The sequence below is a fragment of the Lithobates pipiens genome, unplaced genomic scaffold (assembly GCF_037356315.1).
Source record: "Lithobates pipiens isolate NorthernLeopardFrog02 unplaced genomic scaffold, aLitPip1_a1.2 Scaffold_28, whole genome shotgun sequence".
Taxonomy (NCBI): domain Eukaryota; kingdom Metazoa; phylum Chordata; class Amphibia; order Anura; family Ranidae; genus Lithobates; species Lithobates pipiens.
In genome coordinates, this window is record NW_027507789.1 from 106910169 (window position 1) to 106929390 (window position 19222).

General features: G+C 39.7%; 1 protein-coding gene across 2 annotated transcripts in view; it reads right to left on the bottom strand.

The window, feature by feature from the left end:
• BRCA1 (BRCA1 DNA repair associated) overlaps positions 1–19222 on the bottom strand; it is a 353109-nt gene that overhangs the window by 238022 nt on the left and 95865 nt on the right. For both annotated transcript variants that reach the window (XM_077459504.1, XM_077459503.1), the window contains exons 8-9: positions 18549–18597; positions 17064–17203 (exon numbers count right to left, since the gene is read on the bottom strand). In XM_077459504.1, the coding sequence (XP_077315630.1) occupies positions 17064–17203; positions 18549–18597 (189 nt within the window). The remainder of the gene's footprint in view (positions 1–17063; positions 17204–18548; positions 18598–19222) is intronic.

The following is a 19222-nucleotide window of genomic DNA, read 5'->3' on the forward strand; positions in this document are numbered from 1 at the left end:
TTTTGACTGATTTGTATAGCAATATTACTTTTTCGTGGTCATTGCTGAGATTTTCCCCTCACTTCCTGTGGGGGAATCAAGAAGGAAGGAGAGATGAAATTACCAACCACAAAAGGATAGTAATTAAAAAGCCTTGCTCGTTCTAACAAAACAAAAATTATTTTTTAGCTGGAGTTGGGCTTAAAACCATTATAATGGCATTTATATTTATAGTACTGAGAAAAAAATCTCAATATCAAGTACATAAAATGAATCCCTATTTACTAATAAAGCAAGAATAACGCTAAAACAAAAAAAGAATGCATCAAACTTCAGTTGGTACCAGCCATATAAAAACAAAAATGAAATAGGTCCCTTGGTTGCATTTCAAATTGTTCTTTAATTAAAAAACTTTGAAAAAAAGTATTCTGTAAAATGTATCAACTGCAACGCTTGGTTTTTCGGTTCAGTTTACTCAACCAGGATATGGCAGACTGAATTATGTAGAGGCAATCATATCTTATGCTGCTTTAATACTGATGAGACATTTGGAGACACAATAAATCAGCAGGGGAAAGAGCAAGTGATAGGTAATTTTTTTCTGCAAACCACGATAAAACTGACATCCTTGTTAAGAATGTTTCTAATATTGTGATGTTTCATTATGTATGAAAACATAATTATGGAGTTGACATAGTTTTAGACGTAATGCAGGCGATTTAACAAATGAGAAAGAGCTCACCGCAAATTACAGTTCTATCTCACGTCTTACAGAAGCATAATTTAACAGCTCCACATCTCCTGCCCTCTCAAGTGAAACTAACAAACTGATGTAAACTGTCAATAGAAAGAGCTTATCACAGGTAAGGACCAAGAGAATCGTAGATTGGGATTAAAGAGTAAAAACAGCAAGGAGAACCGAACAGTGTCTGTAAAATTTTATTAGATAGCATAAAAAAAATCCACTTAACCACTTCCCACCCGGCCAATGCACATATACGGCCGGGTGGGAGCCGCCTACTCCTGATATGACGTTCAGGAACGTCATTCAGGAGTAGCGGGATCGCGCGCGCGCGCGCCCGCGCAGCGGCGCGATCCCGATGCGCCCGTGTCACCCGGACACGGCGCATCTCAGATCGGCAGGAGGGCTCTGTGATTGGCCCTCCTGATCACATGACGGCCGTGTCCAATCACGGCCGTCATGTGATGTAAACAAACAGCCGGTTGCTAGGCAATCGGCTCCTCCTCTCCTCACACAGAAGTCATCGCTGTGGAGAGGAGAGCAGATCGCTGCAGCCGGCTGTTGATCAGTGAGTATGAGCTGCTTTTTACAGCTTTTTACTCACTGATCACCAGTCTAGTGTACACAGTAAACACACCACACAGTAAACACATCACACAGTATAAACACAATGTCCCCACACATGTCCCCAAAACATACATGTCCCCAAATAATAAAAACACATGTCCCTAATAATAAAAACATGTCCCCCACATATGTCCCACTAAAATCACATGTCCCAATGATTATCTGCACACATATGTACGTGATCACCTGCACACATATGTACATGATCATTTGCGTACATATGTCCGTGATCACACAAACCAATTATTATACACTTAACGGAATTTTTTTTACCAAAAACATGTAGCAGAATACATTTTGGCTTAAATTTATGACAAAATTTGATTTTATTGGATTTTTATTGAAGTAGAAAAAAGAAAATATTGTTTTTTTTTTCCAAATTTCCGCTTTTTTGCGCTTATATCGCAAAAAATAAAAAACGGAGTCGTGAATAAATACCACCAAAATAAAGCTCTATTTGTGCGAACAAAATGATAAAAATTTCATTTGGGTACAGTGTAGCATGACCGCGCAATTGTCACTGAAAGCGCTAGAGCGCTGAAAGCTGAAAATTGGGCTGGGAAGGAAGGGGGCGAAAGTGCCCTGTATTGAAGTGGTTAAAATCAGGGGAAAATTGCAGGTGCGTGCTGTACGCCGATCCCCGCTGTCTGTGGGGGCAACAGGAGCGCCGCCGACATTGGCAGAGCCGACTTGAGTGTACTGTGTACTCAGCTAGACTCGGCTCCACTCGCAGTGATGCCCAGATCTGCCTCCTAGCCTTTACGTCCCGCCATTGGCCCGGTGTTGTGTCCATCAGCAGAGCCGGTCCAAGGGGCAGGATGGGGGCGTGACTGCGATCAGAGCCGAATAGACAGTACACTGTCTATTCGCTCTGTCTATGTCAGTGGTGAGAGGAGCCGAATATCTCGGCGGCAAATTCAAAACCCAAACATGCTGCAATTTTGGGCAAGGCTACAGATGGACACTTTAAGGCTGCAGATGGTCACCGTGGGAAGATGCAGATGGACACCGGCGGGGAAGGCTGCAGATGGACACTGTGGGAAGATGCAGATGGACACCGGCGGGGGAAGGCTGCAGATGGACACCGGCGGGGGAAGGCTGCAGATGGACACCGGCGGGGGAAGGCTGCAGATGGACACCGGCGGGGGAAGGCTGCAGATGGACACCGGCGGGGGAAGGCTGCAGATGGACACCGGCGGGGGAAGGCTGCAGATGGACACCGGCGGGGGAAGGCTGCAGATGGACACCGGTGGGGAAGGCTGCAGATGGACACCGGTGGGGAAGGCTGCAGATGGACACCGGGGAAAGCTACAGATGGACACCGGGCAAAGCTACAAATGGACACCGGGGAAAGCTGCAGATGGACGCTGATAAGGATACATTAATTGGAATTTAAAATTACGTTTTTTTTTCTTAAACTTCCCTCCTAAACTTGGGGTGCATGTTATACGCCGGCACGTGTTATATGCCAATAATTACGGTAATTACATTTTGTTGTTTTGTAGCCTAAAATGAAGGCAGGCACAGTGATTGTTTTTATCCAGCTTTATTTAGTGGCAATTTATAGCATACAAGTACAAGATCTAACACCAACAGGTCAGAAAAAATAAATAAAAAACAGAATCACTGAATTGGAAAAGGGATCATCCCCTTGTGCCAGTATTTTGTGGAAACCACATTTTGCTTTAATTACAGCTTTTAGTCTGCTGGGATATGTCTCTACTAACTTTGCACATCCAGACTCCACAATATTTGCCCACTCTTCTTTGCAGACCTGCTCAAGTTCAGTTAAATTTGAGGGTAATCATTTGTGGACTGCACTCTTCAAGTCATTCCACAGATTTTCAATGGGGTTTAGGTCTGGACTCTGACTAGGCCATGCAAGGATGTTCACCTTTTTCTTCTTCAACCACTGTGTGGTAATCTTTGCTGAGTGCTTTGGGCCATTGACATGTTGGAAGGTAAACCTTCTTCCCATCAACAACTTTCTGGCAGAGGACAGCATATTTTCCTCAAGAATATGACAGTATTTTGGCCCATCCGTTTTCCTTTCTATCCTGACAAGCACTTCAGTTCCTGCTGCAGAGAAACACAGCCATAACAGGATAACATATTACCACCTCCATGCTTTACTAAAGGAGTGGTGTTATTTGGACAGTAAGCTGTATTGGATTTTTGCCATACATACTATTTGGTGTTGAGTCCAAATAATAAAATTTTTGTCTCATCTGACCATAACACCTTTTTCCATGTGGCCTCAGAATCTTCAAAAGGTGTATTTTGGCAAAGCTTAGTCCTGACCGCAAGTGGCCATTTTTGGAGGAGTGGGTCATTTCTTGCAACAATCCCAATACAAGCCACATTTGTGGAGAATTTGTGATATTGTTGTCACATGCACACAATGACCACTCTTTGTCATATTCCTGCAACTGCTTCAAAGTTGCTGTAGGCCTCTTAGTAGCCTCTCTGGTCAGTTTCCTTCTGGCTCTTTCAACCAGTTTAGAGCAAAGTCCTGATCCAGGGAGGGTCTGTGTTGAACCAAATACCCTCCACTTACTAATTATAGACTTCACTGTGCTTCTAGGATTTTATAAAGCTTTTTATTTTTTTTTTGCATCCATCTCCTGTCCATAATTTTAATCCAGAGATCTTTTGACAGTGCCTTGCCACCCACAGTTGATTGTTTGCTTCAGTTGCACTACCGGGACTGAAAAGCTCAAAGAAAGACTTTTTTTCATGTGGTGCTAATCAAAATGACCACATCTGATCACGGTTGAGTTACATAGTTACATAGTTAGCAAGGTTGAATAAAGACACCAGTCCATCCAGTTCAACCCAAGTGGGTGTCTCCCGAATTGTCCCTATCCCTGTACATTGTAAATTGTACACTCACATTGGTCCCTACCCTCAAGGAGCCACAATCCAAGGTCCCCATTCATATACTAGGGCCAATTTTGGACAGAAGCCAATTAACCAACCTGCATGTCTTTGGAGTGTGGGAGGAAACCGGAGTAGCCGGAGGAAACCCACACCGACACAGGGAGAACATGCAAACTCAAGGCAGGTAGTGTCGTGGTTGGAATTTGAACCAGCAACCCTTTTTACTGCTAGGCGAGAGTGCTCACCACTACACCACTGTGCCGCCCTAGAGTCAAATGGCTTTGTGTGCCATTGAGAAAAGTCATTTTTAGGATGGGGGTGATCCTTTTTCCAACTCAGTGATTCTGTTATTTGAATTTTTTTCTAACACTTTGGTGGTATGTCTTTCACTTGTAATTAGTAAAGTGAAGCAGCGCTATATATTATAACCAATACTAAAACAATATAAAGTAATATATATATTATATATATATATATATATATATATATATATATATATATATATATATATATATATATATATATATATAAAGTGCAAATGTGATAAACAAATCCTATGTCAATGTGCAAAAGTGCAATCATATCATCAAAAATAGTCCAATGACAAAATGTGCATCAAGTATCACAATGATTGAAAGTCTTTTCAATTGTGCAACATAGGTGCAAAAGCAGGGGGGGGGGGGGGTGTCCAAGTGCAGATCAGCAGGATAGGATGTGATGATGGCCTGTAGTCAGGCACTGTTTTTATTTTATCCAGCTGTATTTAGACAGTGCAACTTACAACATCCAAGTGAAAGGTATAGGTAAAGTACTTACGAGCTACTAGAAATGTTGATGATTAAAGTAGTGTAAATCAAAGTGTATATAGCTGCTGAACTTCTAAAGTGTCACCAGCACCAATAGATATATAAATAGTAAGGTGAAGCAGCGCTATATACTTTAACCAATACTAAAACAATATAAAGTAATACTATATAAAAATAAATTGTAAATGCAATAAACAAATCCTATGTCAATGTATAAAAGTGAAATCATATATCATCAAAAATAGTCAAATGACAATAGAAAAAATATGCATCAAATATCACAATGTTCGAAAGTCTTTTCAATTGTGCAAAATAGGTGCAAAAGCAGGAGGAGGAAAAAGTGTCCAAGTGCAAATCAGCAGGATAGGATGTGATGATAGCCTGTAGATAACCTTAAACAATCCACACCCAGTGTGTTCTAGCCTCACCTCAAGCATAGCCCCCAATGGGTCTAGTCATGCATCGAGATGTTGGATCCTGGTGAACTGTGCTTTCTTTCTCTTCAATGGAAAGATCCCAGCGGGATAAGGAACAACTGCAGCCTCAAGGGATGGATGGATATTTTCCCATGTGATCCACGTTCCACAACAAACTCTTCCGATATTATCTCCAGATCCAGGGTGTTAGGTAAAGGATATATGAGCCTCCATAGTGTAGTAGTTTAAAAAATTTGTAGGTCTTATTTAAAATAGACAAGATAAATTCTAAAAATGGCAAAGCCAGCAGCATAAATGAGAAAAACGTGTCAAAAACAAAGGTCTCGGCCATGATGTCATGCGACTTCTCCCGACGCGTTGCGTCAAACACACGTGACTTTTTCAAGGGTATGGATACTGGGTGACAAAGATCGGGTTATATACCGCATAATAATTAATTGAGGGCTTTCATATGCAAATAGGCAATCATAATGGAACAATGAAAGAAGAGACTCAATTGGCTTAATAGAAACTTCTCACTTAGATCCCAATTGGATAATAAAAATAGAAAAGCATGTAGAGCTAAAACAAAGGAATGGCATTCTTTGTGAAGTTATATCAACTTAATGTTGATATGACAAATACCAAAAATAAAGCAGTACAAAAAAAAATAAAACGCACCAGAGAGAAATATATAAATGAAGAAAAAATATATGTTAAACATAAAATAAAACTAAATAAAGTAAATAATAATAAATAAAATTAGTAGATAAAAATATTTTTAGGAAAATGGGTTATCTTATGGAGAAGAAAATTAACTCATGGTGGGACATTGTCACACAAAAAATATATATAAAATAGTCCCAAGGAGACTCGGCTGGGATGTCCCTATCAATGATGGACTCCTGGACAGGGACTCCTTAGATGAATGGTTTTCCTTCTTTAATGGCAAGGGGATAGATGTTTTAAACTTCCTAATTAATATAAAACGGAAAGTCAAAAAGATAGATGAACAAATAGTTGAATTAAAACAAAAATTGGAACCATTAATGGAATTACCAGAATTAATTTCTTTGTCGAACCAATTAAACAAAGACATGGAACAAAAGGATAAGGACACTGCAGCAAGAAAGAAGAGAAAAAATGTCTAATGCCGTGTACACACGGTCGGACTTTCCGGCAGAAAAAGTCAGACGGAATCTTTTCATCTGATATTCCGATCGTACGTGGGCCTCATCTGACTTTTTTTTTCAAAAATTCTGACGGACCTAGAAATAGAATATGTTTTAAATCTTTACAATGGAATCAATTCCTATCGGGGAAAACCGTTCATCTGTATGCTTTTCCGATGGACCAAAAACTACGCATGGGCAGCTATTGGCTACTGGCTATTGAACTTTCTTTTTCTAGTCCCATCAGACGTGTTGTACATCACCGCGTTCTAGACGATCGGACTTTGGTGTGATCGCATGTAGGCAAGACTGTTTCGGCGGAACTCCGTCTGAAAAACGCCAGAGTTTATTCTGATGGAAAAACTGGTCGTGTGTAATGTGAATGCACCATCCACTTTTATTACACATGAGAAGGAGGTTAGAATCGCATCACTCAATACCACTGTAGAGCATCCCACGAATCCCAACTAATGGGAGGAACATCCAAGAACTCCAAAGAATCCACCTAGAAATCATCCGTCAACATATAGAACACCAAATGGACAAGGAAGACCAAATTGGAATAACCATTGGGGAAAAAAACACATTGGAATAACAATTGGAAAAAAAATCACACAAGGGTCCATATTATCAACAGCCATAACCCCAATATTATCAACATTATGAAAGAAGAACTCCAAATTGAGATTTTAATCGGGAAAGAAGAAGCCCAGCTCCTTATGGGCAGGACTGTGCTGTTGTGTGTGTTATAACTAGTTGATAACTGAGTAATTAGCATGGCCAACTGCTCAGCTGCGTCAAAATACGGGTCTGCCTTCCCTTGGCCTCCTGAGCTGCACACGCCTCGCCTGTCCCAACTACGCATGCGCAATGGCAACATGGCGGAACGATGGGCTGCACACACAGCCCACTGACACACAATGCCTCACCAGCGGACTGCGCATGTCCGCTGGAGTAGCAAGATGGAGAACAGCCGAGTATAAAGCCCCTGTGCTCCAAAAATCCACCATGGGTTGCCTGGGACATTACATAGATTTATTGGAAGCTTACATGACCTGTAGAAACACTTATGTCTTGATATTGGACCAGCATACTACTCGGTTAGCAACTTTCTGGTATCGCTTATATTTCAGTCCCAATTAATAGGTCATGCACATTTATTATTACTCTCCATGTTTATTTTATTTTTAGGCTGCCAGTCCAATCTGTGTGGCAGAGTCACAAAGAGTGGCTCTCGTCTGCCCTGTTCTGGAGAATTTTTTGGAGTAGTAGTAGGGGTCCCATCATCTCCGGCTTCTCGATCCAGTTTCCAACACAGAGGAGATAACCTCTGCAAGGTTACTAAGACCTTTCTTTGAGACACAGCTTTCCTTTTCTTTCATTTTAATAGAATGATGGAATTTTTTATCTGTTACACCACCACAGTACATGTAAGTGTATTCAATACAAAAAAAAGATACCCTTTATTACTATATATATATATATATATATATATATATATATATATATATATATATATATATATATATATATACATACACACACTTTTTTAAATATTATTTATTGACATTGCATGTCTCTCATAACGTTATAGATGCACACTTATGTATTTCCTAAAGAACACCGCTGAAGAAAGAACAACTGAAACGCGTCGGGTGAATACTCACATTTGTAATATCGGTGTCAGTTCCTATACAGATTTGTATACGTTCCAACAACCTTGTCTTAAATGATTATGTTTTTAATATATCTTATGATATCTTATAATATCTTATAATATCTTGTTAAATAAATACTTTTGTTATACTTCTATACCACTAGTCTATACTACTCTAATACTTTTTTGTATAGATATTATTGCCTTAAAAGTCGGCTTGGAGTACTATTCTTTGTTTAGAATTGTTGTGGAATGTGGATCACATGGGAAAATATCCATCTATCCCTTGAGGCTGCAGTTGTTCCTTATACCGATGGGATATTTCCATTGAAGAGCAAGACAGCACAGTTCACCCGCATCCAACATCTTGATGCATGACTAGACCCATTGGGGTCTATCATTGAAGTGAGAGGCTAGAACACACTGGGTGTAGATTGTTGAAGATTATCTACAGGCTATCATCACATCCTGAGATATAAAGAAAAAGGGGAAAACACTGCGCTACTAAAATACAACAAGCAGCTAACACTCAAACAAACAAAGTTACAATAAATGTGAAACAATGTAGCGCTAGAGAACAATAAATATACAAACAATCTGGAAATAATTTGTACAAAAAGTGTAAGCAACCTGTGTTGAACCACAGGAACGTCTCACACTTATCTGTGTGAACAACAATATGTGTAATGTGCAATCACAATGGAATACACATGCAACTTATATGTGAAAAAAAACGTGATTCGATAAGGTCACATAGCAAAAAATACAGACAATTAATAGTGTATCAATCTATATGAGAGTCCTCATATAATATTTAAGAAGAGTCAACCAATTCTCTCTTGGGGACCCAGGATTAAGGCTCCAGGAAAACCACCGACAGAGATCTGCTTGTCTGTATTAATGTCTGAAGACACAGCAATCAATAGAGCTAAGTTGAATACCCTTACCGGAACTGTTGGACCCACCTGTCAAACAACAGTGGGTCAAAAGTGCGTGTAATCCCAAAAGGGATTGTATTCCAGCTCTTAATGGAAAGCGATCCCGACCAACAATCCTCCCATAGACATCCTCTATCTCAGACTAAGGTAAGTGGTCCAGGTGATCATCGGTCAAAGTTTTCCATGGCCCAAAGAGACAATGTCTCCAAGGTGGGGAGTAGCAAAGCTTTGCTTTTAAATGGGAGCTCCAAGGAATATCACATAAACCGAAAACAGAAAAAGAAGAGGGGGCTCCGGATAGTGTAGGTCAAAAATAAACCAGTTGGTTTTATTAAAATATACGCATTTGACAAAAATATAAAAGTGATCACTAAAAGTAAAATAGATTTAAAAAAAAGCAATGTGTCTGTATTCTTTGCTATGTGACCTTATCGAATCACGTTTTTTTTCACATAAGTTGCATGTGTATTCCATTGTGATTGCACATTACACATATTGTTGTTCAAACAGATAAGTGTGAGAAGTTCCTGTGGTTCAACACAGGTTGCTCACACTTTTTGTACAAATTATTTCCAGATTGTTTGTATATTTATTGTTCTCTAGCGCTACATTGTTTGTTTCACATATCATCACATCCTAGCCTGCTGATTTGCACTTGGACACTTTTTCCTCCTCCTGCTTTTGCACCTATTTTGCACAATTGACTTTCAATCATTGTGATATTTGATACACATTTTTTTCTATTGTCATTGGACTATTTTTGATGATATACGATTGCACTTTTGCACATTGACATAGGATTTGTTTATCGCATTTACACTTTATTTTTATATAGTATTACTTTATATTGTTTTAGTATTGGTAAAGTATATAGTGCTGCTTCCCTTTACTATTTACATGCAGTGCCTTGCGAAAGTATTCGGCCCCCTTGAACTTTTCAACCTTTTGCCACATTTCAGGCTTCAAACAAAGATATAAAATTTTTATTTTTTGTGAAGAATCACCAACAAGTGGGACACAATTGTGAAGTGGAACGAAATCTATTGGATTTTTGAAACTTTTTTAACGAATAAAAAAATGAAAAGTTGTGCGTGCAAAATTATTCGGCCCCCTTGCATTAATACTTTGTAGAGCCACCTTTTGCTGCGATTACAGCTGCAAGTCGCTTGGGGTATGTCTCTATCAGTTTTGCACATCGAGAGACTGAAATTCTTGCCCATTCTTCCTTGCAAAACAGCTCGAGCTCAGTGAGGTTGGATGGAGAGCGTTTGTGAACAGCAGTTTTCAGCTCTTTCCACAGATTCTCGACTGGATTCAGGTCTGGACTTTGACTTGGCCATTCTAACACCTGGATACGTTTATTTGTGAACCATTCCTTTGTAGATTTTGCTATATGTTTGGGATCATTGTCTTGTTGGAAGATAAATCTCCGTCCCAGTTTCAGGTCTTTTGCAGACTCCAACAGGTTTTCATCCAGAATGGTCCTGTATTTGGCTGCATCCATCTTCCCCTCAATTTTAACCATCTTCCCTGTCCCTGCTGAAGAAAAGCAGGCCCAAACCACGATGCTGCCACCACCATGTTTGACAGTGGGGATGGTGTGTTGAGGGTGAGCTGTGTTGCTTTTACACCAAACATATCGTTTTGCATTGTGGGCAAAAAGTTCGATTTTGGTTTCATCTGACCAGAGCACCTTCTTCCACATGTTTGGTGTGTCTCCCAGGTGGCTTGTGGCAACCTTTAGACGAGACTTTTTATGGATATCTTTGAGAAATGGCTTTCTTCTTGCCACTCTTCCATAAAGGCCAGATTTGTGCAGTGTACGACTGATTGTTGTCCTATGGACAGACTCTCCCACCTCAGCTGTAGTTCTCTGCAGTTCATCCAGAGTGATCATGGGCCTCTTGGCTGCATCTCTGATCAGTTTTCTCCTTGTCTGAGCTGAAAGTTTAGAGGGACGGCCAGGTCTTGGTAGATTTGCAGTGGTCTGATACTCCTTCCATTTCAAAATGATCGCTTGCACAGTGCTCCTTGGGATGTTTAAAGCTTGGGAAATCTTTTTGTATCCAAATCCGGCTGTAAACTTCTCCACAACAGTATTACGGACCTGCCTGGTGTGTTCCCTGGTCTTCATGATGCTCTCTGCGCTTTCAACAGAATCCCGAGACTATCACAGGGCAGGTGCATTTATACAGAGACTTGATTACACACAGGTGGATTCTATTTATCACCATCAGTCATTTAGGACAACATTGGATCATTCAGAGATCCTCGCTGAACTTCTGGAGTAAGTTTGCTGCACTGAAAGTAAAGGGGCTGAATAATTTTGCACGCACCACTTTTCATTTTTTTATTTGCTAAAAAAGTATAAATTATCCAATAGATTTCCTTCCACTTCACAATTGTGTCCCACTTGTTGGTGATTCTTCACAAAAAATAAAAATTTTATATCTTTATGTTTGAAGCCTGAAATGTGGCAAAAGGTTGAAAAGTTCAAGGGGGTCGAATACTTTCGCAAGTCACTGTATCTATTGGTGCTGGTGACATTTTGAAGTTCAGCCGCTATATACACTTTAATGTACACTACTTTTATCATCAACATTTCTAGCAGCGCATAAGTACTTTACCTATACCTTTCACTTGAATGTTATAAGTTGCACTGACTAAATACAGCTGGATAAAACAAAAGCAGTGTCTGACTTCATTTCAGGCTGCACAGGTTATTATTTTAAAGGGGGTAATTATTTTCTATACCCACTTTATATGCAATGGATTTTTATTATGCTACTTAAGGGTCATAAAAATGCTCTTTGGTAAAACACCGCCGACGGCGGATTTGTTCTCTGACTCCCCAATCGCACAGGAGAGACCAGAGAAGCAGCAAATGGCGGTGGGAGGGGCTGTCACCTGTAAAAGCAGTCAATCGACTAAACAGCTGCTAAGATGGCTTTTACATGTGAGGGAATTGCCGGCTGAAAAAAAAAATTCTGGATGATGCCTGTAGCCGCAGGCATCATTAAGAGGTCTCCACTCAAAGTCCAGTACGTCATATGAAGTCCTCCAGGCAGGAAGCGGTTAAAGGTGGGGTGATTCTTTTCTATACCCACTGTACATTTGGCAATAGGAAGAGAGCCTTTAGTTAGGTAGTATGACAATCTGCACTGCATCCAAACTTGTTAACCATAGCTCTAAAGTCATTGCCAGGTACTGGTGGGGGTAGACCTCCTACCTGGGTGGCCTGCTTGAATGGCTCCTCTAGTGACCAGACAGGGTTGTTGTGGTTCACAGCAATGTGGCAGAGACTAATTATCTATCCTAATGCATGGTTTTCCTCCTACTGTCAGTGTAGGGCAAGCAATGGATTTTTAATACTGTAGTAGAAAGTTACAGGCACCATATAGTTAATTTTTTATATCTATAATTAATATTTTTTTAAACAAAATAAAGAGTGTCTGAGTTAAGCCTTAGCAACTGAAAGTAAGTTCTCTGAACATACAGCAATTCCTGTATATATTAGTTCTCAGATAGCATTTGCACATCATGGGATTTGTCAGCAGGGATTAACAGTTTAATGTGACAAAAAAAAAAAAAATTTACTAATCGCAAATTATTCCCAACTCAAAAGAAAGATAGCACTCTCACTTAAGACAATGCCTAGAAAAACACTGTTCCGGTAGCCCTTCTGGATTATGATGGGCACATCCTGTATAACCCCTGCTTTTTATTATTGGATTACATTGATCATACTTAGGGCAGGTCTAGGAACAGGAAGAACTGTTCCACAGAGACACTGCAATGGATTAACAAGAAAGCCTGAACAAAAGAGTCAGCTGCAAAATGCTTTATGAAAGCTTCACACTGTCTTCAGGGGAATGTTTTAGTAAATGTAAAAAAGAATCGGGAAAAATTAAGCAATTCAAATATAACTACTTAATATTAAAATGTGCTCCTAGGGTATATGCAACTAGCCTTTGAAGGTTCTATAACACATTCTTATATGAAGGTATTACACCATTCTACACATGCGAATTATATGCAATTTAAAAAACACCAATGAAGATATTTCCTTTGTGATGCATGCACAGCAATATCTACAGTGCCTTGAAAAAAGTATGCGTAGCATACCCCTTGAAATGTTCCACATTTTGTCATGTTACAACCAAAAATGTAAATGTATTTTACTGGGATTTTATGTGATAGACCAACAGTGGCACATAATTGTGAAGTGGGAGCCTGTTGTCCTGCTTGACGTCATATGATCCCCAGTTAGGATAACTGAACCACCACCCGGCCGTCATTCTGCTATAGGCCAGGCAGGAAGTGGTTAAAAGTGTGGTGTGCATTTGTATACCGTCTCCAAGTCAATACTTTGTAGAACCACCTTTCGCTGCAGTTACAACTGCAAGTCTTTTTAGGGATGTCTCTACCAGCTTTGCATGTCATCCAGCGAGTGACATTTTTGACCATTCTTTGCAAAATAGCTCAAGCCCTGTTAGATTGAATAGAGAGCGTCTGAACAGCAATTTTCAAGTCTTGCCACAGATTCTCAATTGGATTAAGGTCTGTACTTTGATTGAGCCATTCTAACACATGAATATGCTTTGATCTAACCCATTTCATTGTAGCTTTGGCTGTATGTTGTCTTGCTGGAAGGTGAACCCCAGCCCAGTCAAGTCTTTTTCAGACTTATGCCTCGTACACATGATCAGATTTCTCTCAGAGTATCTTTTTCCAACGGGATTCCGCTCAAGTTTGCCTTGCATTCAAACGGTCGCAAAAAAGTTCGCTGAAATTACGACCGTCAAAAAACGCGGTGACGTACAACATTACAACGAGCCGAGAAAATTAAGTTCAATGCTTCCGAGCACGCGTAGGCATTTTGTCGGAATTGACACAGTAGATTGCATTTTCGGATAGGAACTTTTCCCGACCAAAAAATTGAGAACATGCTCTCAATCTTTTGCTGGCTGGAATTCCGCCAGCAAAAAACTGATGTAGCATACACACGGTCGCATTTTCTGACAAAAAACTCTCATCAGTCTTTTGAGGGCCGAAATGCCGATTGTGTGTATATAACAGGGTTTCTTCTAAGATTGCCCTGTATTTGGTTACATCCATCTTCCCATCAGCTCTGACCAGCTTCCCTGTCCCTGCTGAAGAAAAGCATTCCCACAATATGATGCTCCCACCACCATGTTTCACGGTGGGGATAGTGTGTTCAGGGTGATGCTGAGTGTTTGTTCCCTGCCAAACACAGCGTTTTGCTTTTAGGCCAAAAAGGTAAATTTTGGTCTCATCTGTCCAGAGCACCTTCGTCCACATATTTGCTGTTGTTGTCCACATGGCTTCTTGCAAACAGGACATCTTACGGCCTTCTTTCAACAATGGCTTTCTTCTTGCCACTTTTCTATAAAGGCCAGATTTGTGGAGTGCACGACTAATAGTTTTTCTGTGAACAGATTCTCCCACCTGAGATGTGGTTCTCTGTAGCTCCTCCAAAGTTACCATGACATCTTGGCTGCTTTTCTCTGATTAATGCTCTCTTTGCCTGGCATGTCAATTTTGGTGGATGACCATGTCTTGGTAGTTTTGCACTTGTGCCATTACTCTTTCCATTTTCGGATGATGGATTGAACAGTACTCTGTGAGATGTTCAAAGCTTGGGATATTTTTATTTTATTTTTTATAGCCTAACCCTGTTTTAAACTTCTCCACAACTTTATCCCTGACTTTCGTGATGCTGTTTGTTCACTAAGGTTCTCCAACAGCCTCACAGAACAGCTGTAGTTATACCGAGATTAAATTACACACAGGTGGACTCTGTATACTAATTAGGTTACTTCTGAAGGCAATTGGTTCCACTAGATTTTAGTTAGGGGCATCAGCTTAAAAGAGGTCTGAATACAAATTCATGCCATACTTTTCAGATATTTGTAAAAAAATATTGAAAAAAAATTATTTTCCTTCCACTTCACAATTATGTGCAACTTTGTATTGCTCTATCACATAAAATCCCAATAAAGTGCATTTATGTTTTCAGTTGTAACATGACAAAATGTGAAAAATGTCAAAGGGTATGAATACTTTTTCTAAGGCACTGTAGACACTGGAATACAATAGTGACTCCAACTATAATACAAATGTCACAGAAACCGAACAATTATGAGATTGGAAAAACAAATCTCTCAAACTCATTATAGACACAATTGGCCCCTATGGATGCTTTTCATGAATTAAAAAAATACACATACGAGGCCAACTTAAATGGCCTATAACCTTCTACTTGCCTTTAGGCAATCCCTGAAAACTCATCTCTTTAGCTTGGTTTAGATTGTAAGCTCTCAGGAGCAGGGCCTTCCTATCCCTCGTCTTGAATTGCATTTGTAAAGCACTGTGAAAACTGGTACTATATAAATCCTCTACAATAACAACTACAAACTACTAAGATATGTGCCAGTGCTTCACCAACTCAGATAAATCCTAAGCCCCTCAGCCATCAGTGGTACAGTAACTGGCAGCAGATGTGTCCCTTCACACTGTTTAATATGGACAGGGAATCTATGGTATGGTTTCTTCTAATACTGTCTGTTAACTTTATTGCATTATATGGACATACAGTGAGGGAAAAAAAGTATTTGACCCCCTGCTGATTTTGTACATTTGCCCACTGACAAAACGATCCATCTAGAATTTTCATGGTAGGGTTATTTTAACAGTGAGACACAGAATAACAAAAAAATCCAGAAAAATGCATTTCAAATAAGCTTAAAATTATTTGCATTTTAATGAGTGAAATAAGTATTTCACCCCTTCAAAAAACATGACTTAGTACTTGGAATGAAAACCCTGGTTGGCAATCACAGAGGTTAGACCTTTCTTGTAGTTGGCCACCAGGTTTGCACACATCTCAGGAGGGATTTTGTCCCACTCCTCTGTGCAGATTCTCTCCAAGTCATTAAGGTTTCGAGGCTGACGTTTGGTAAATTGTCCATCCAGTTCATCTGACCACAACGCTTTCAACCAGTTCTCTGAATCAAAAGATCTTGCATGGAGCCCCAGACCAAGGGAGATTGACAGTTATTTTTGTGTTTTATTTGTGAATAATCACACCAACCGTTGTCACCCTCTCACCAAGCTGCTTGGTGATGGCCTTGTAGCCCATTCCAGCCTTGTGTAGGTCTACAATCTTGTCCCTGACATCCTTGGACAACTCTTTGGTCTTGGCCATGGTGGAGAGATTGGAATCTGATTGACTGATTGCTTCTGTGGTGTCTTCTTTACAGGTAACAAGCTGAGATTAGGAGCATTCCCTTTAATCTCAGTTCATTACCTCAATAGAAGACACCTGGGAGCCAGAAATCTTGCTCATAGGGGATCAAATACTTATTTCATGCATTAAAATGCACATCAGTTGATAACTTCTTAGAAATGCATTTTCTGCATATTTTTGTTGTTATTCTGTCTTTCACTGTTAAAATAATCCTACCATTAAAATTATAGACTGATCATTTCTTTGTCAGTGGGCAAATTTACAAAATCAGCAAGGGATCAAATAATTTTTTTTTCCCATCACTGTACTTCCAATTGGTAAACCCCAATAAACTAAAAAAGAAAGAAAGAAAGAAAGAAATATTGGACCATACTAACCTTTGAGGACTTGTTCAACAGTAAGGAAGACCTCACACTGACAGCTGACTAAGAAGTAAAATGTTGTGCTTTATCAGGTCAGCTAGTGTAAACCAACCCTAAATGTATGTTTAGTGCAGCTCATACAAAAATCAGCATTCCGCTTTAATGAATATATGTACATGAATACAATATATGCTCACAGCGGTTTTTCACATACCTAGATCTGATGCCACCACCTCCTCTGTTTCTGGTTTTAATGAAATATTTTCACAGATCTTCAGGTCTACATGCTGGCTTTCTGCAGAACCCACATCTTCTCCCAATTCACTTTGCTGATAAGATCTATCACAATCATTTCTACAGAACACAAAAAAAATGTAAAAGCTGTGGACCTACGTTAGGGTAAAATTATTCATAAACATGACTGAAATCCATATGGACGCCTGCTTTCTTGCAGATAAAACCTACAATATGACACAAAAATAACCTAAAGCTCCATTAAAAGATTAACCTGCACTCGGTGGGGCTTCAAGGTTTTGTATATCCATCTTAAATCTACCAGCAGTTGTTGACAGAAAAAGAATCATGAATAGATCAGAACACCAAGATGAACTGAAAATTCTGGTTAAGGGAGAGATAATGGCCCCTAGGGGCTGACCTTTCATTTTTGTCTGGTCTCCAGTGCATCTTTAGGCAGCAGTATAACCCATAGTTCATGAACAGGAAATGTGGTGTTTCTCAGTGGAAATGTAGAAAGCACTATACAGAAGTGGAAAACAGAGTTGAACCCGGATACTTAGAAGCCCCTGCAGCATTCTATCTCTAAACTGACCACCTCCTCAAGAGATCTGGTAATGTGAACTTCCTTCCCAATGTGGGAGTTTGGAATTTTACTGTATGTAGTAGTAGTGTAGGTAAAAAACTATTATTGTCTGTCTGTTTAGAGAGCCATGACAAAAATGAAAATATAGTTTTCTAGGGTTTCTCCTTATTTACAATGCAAATGCAAGAGAAGGAGCGACATGGCTCCTCCCCCCTTACCTCCATATTCCTCTCGTTGGCATATCTTTGCTTTTCCCAGCATCGTTTTTTACAGGAAATATTTCATCAGTGTTGCATTGCCAACAATGACATTTATACATATTATATGCTATTAAGACTTCCTCATTTATAGTGTTTATCATTCTTTATTATATTGTCATTCATACAGCCTAAAATAATTTTACTTCACACAGGGGATTTCTACTTGACAGAGAAGAACTGCAAGCTTTTGCAGTAGTGCTGCTGTTCTATAACGGTTGGAGAGAGTTACCAGAGGTGTGATTTAAAGCCCATGATAAAAACTCATGACTCCTGAAGGACCTCTGCATACTAAAACTAAGTTTATTAGTTCATAATAGCACAGGGAAGCACAATCCCCCAAAGCAGTGAGGCAGAACAGCGATGAGCCATAAAAATGGTACAAGTTTTACAGTAAGAGACGACTTTGAAATAATGCACTAAACTTTATGCTAGATTCTGGTGGTATGGGAACACACAAAACAGCCCAAGATCACAATGAAGATTTCAAAGAGAAAGAGATTCTCAACCTTTTGGACAAAATAGATAACACTGTATACAAAGCTGCTGCAAATACAGCACACTCTGTGTTATTAAAGCATTTTTTCAATTTTAGTATTCACAAGTTATTGCCTTTGCTTACCCCAAGCTGCCAACGTTCTTGAATAAATCATCTTCAGAATAGTCAGACTCTAAAAGAAAAAACAATTAAAGCAGCAATTAAGGTTCTGGCTAAAATCTTCTACACGTTAATTATGCAGTGGGCATGAGATACAAATAAATGCAGTATGAATATAGAATACTATTATCCAACAATCTGGAACGGATTAACACATTCAGTGCCAGAAGTGTGCACATTAGCACATACATTTGGGGTACTACAGCACTATGAAAAGACTTTGATGCCAAAAGCACACGGCCTGTCTTAAGAATGGGCAGCCTCTGGTTCAAAACACATGGGATGTATGCAATGAAAAAGAGAAATTTTATGAGAAACAATATGTCACACATGATCATGAATGGAATTTGCAATCACTCCTGAGGGAGAAACAATGTTGTACAGTTATCCAATAAAATAATTCAGTTTTGTCGACACCCCAGCCAATGTTTCCATCAGCTCTTGGGTGCTGCCACGGTTATTCGTAGTAAGGGAACCCGGCAGTGAAGTCTTTCAGTTTCACAGCCGGTTCCTTACTGCACTGCGCTTTCTGAATGGCCCGGCGGCAGGGGAAGGAGGAGGAGGGCAGAACTTCCGAGTGATCTCACCGCAGGATTTGGATTGCGCAAAAGTTATAGTGCCTACAAAATAGGTTATCG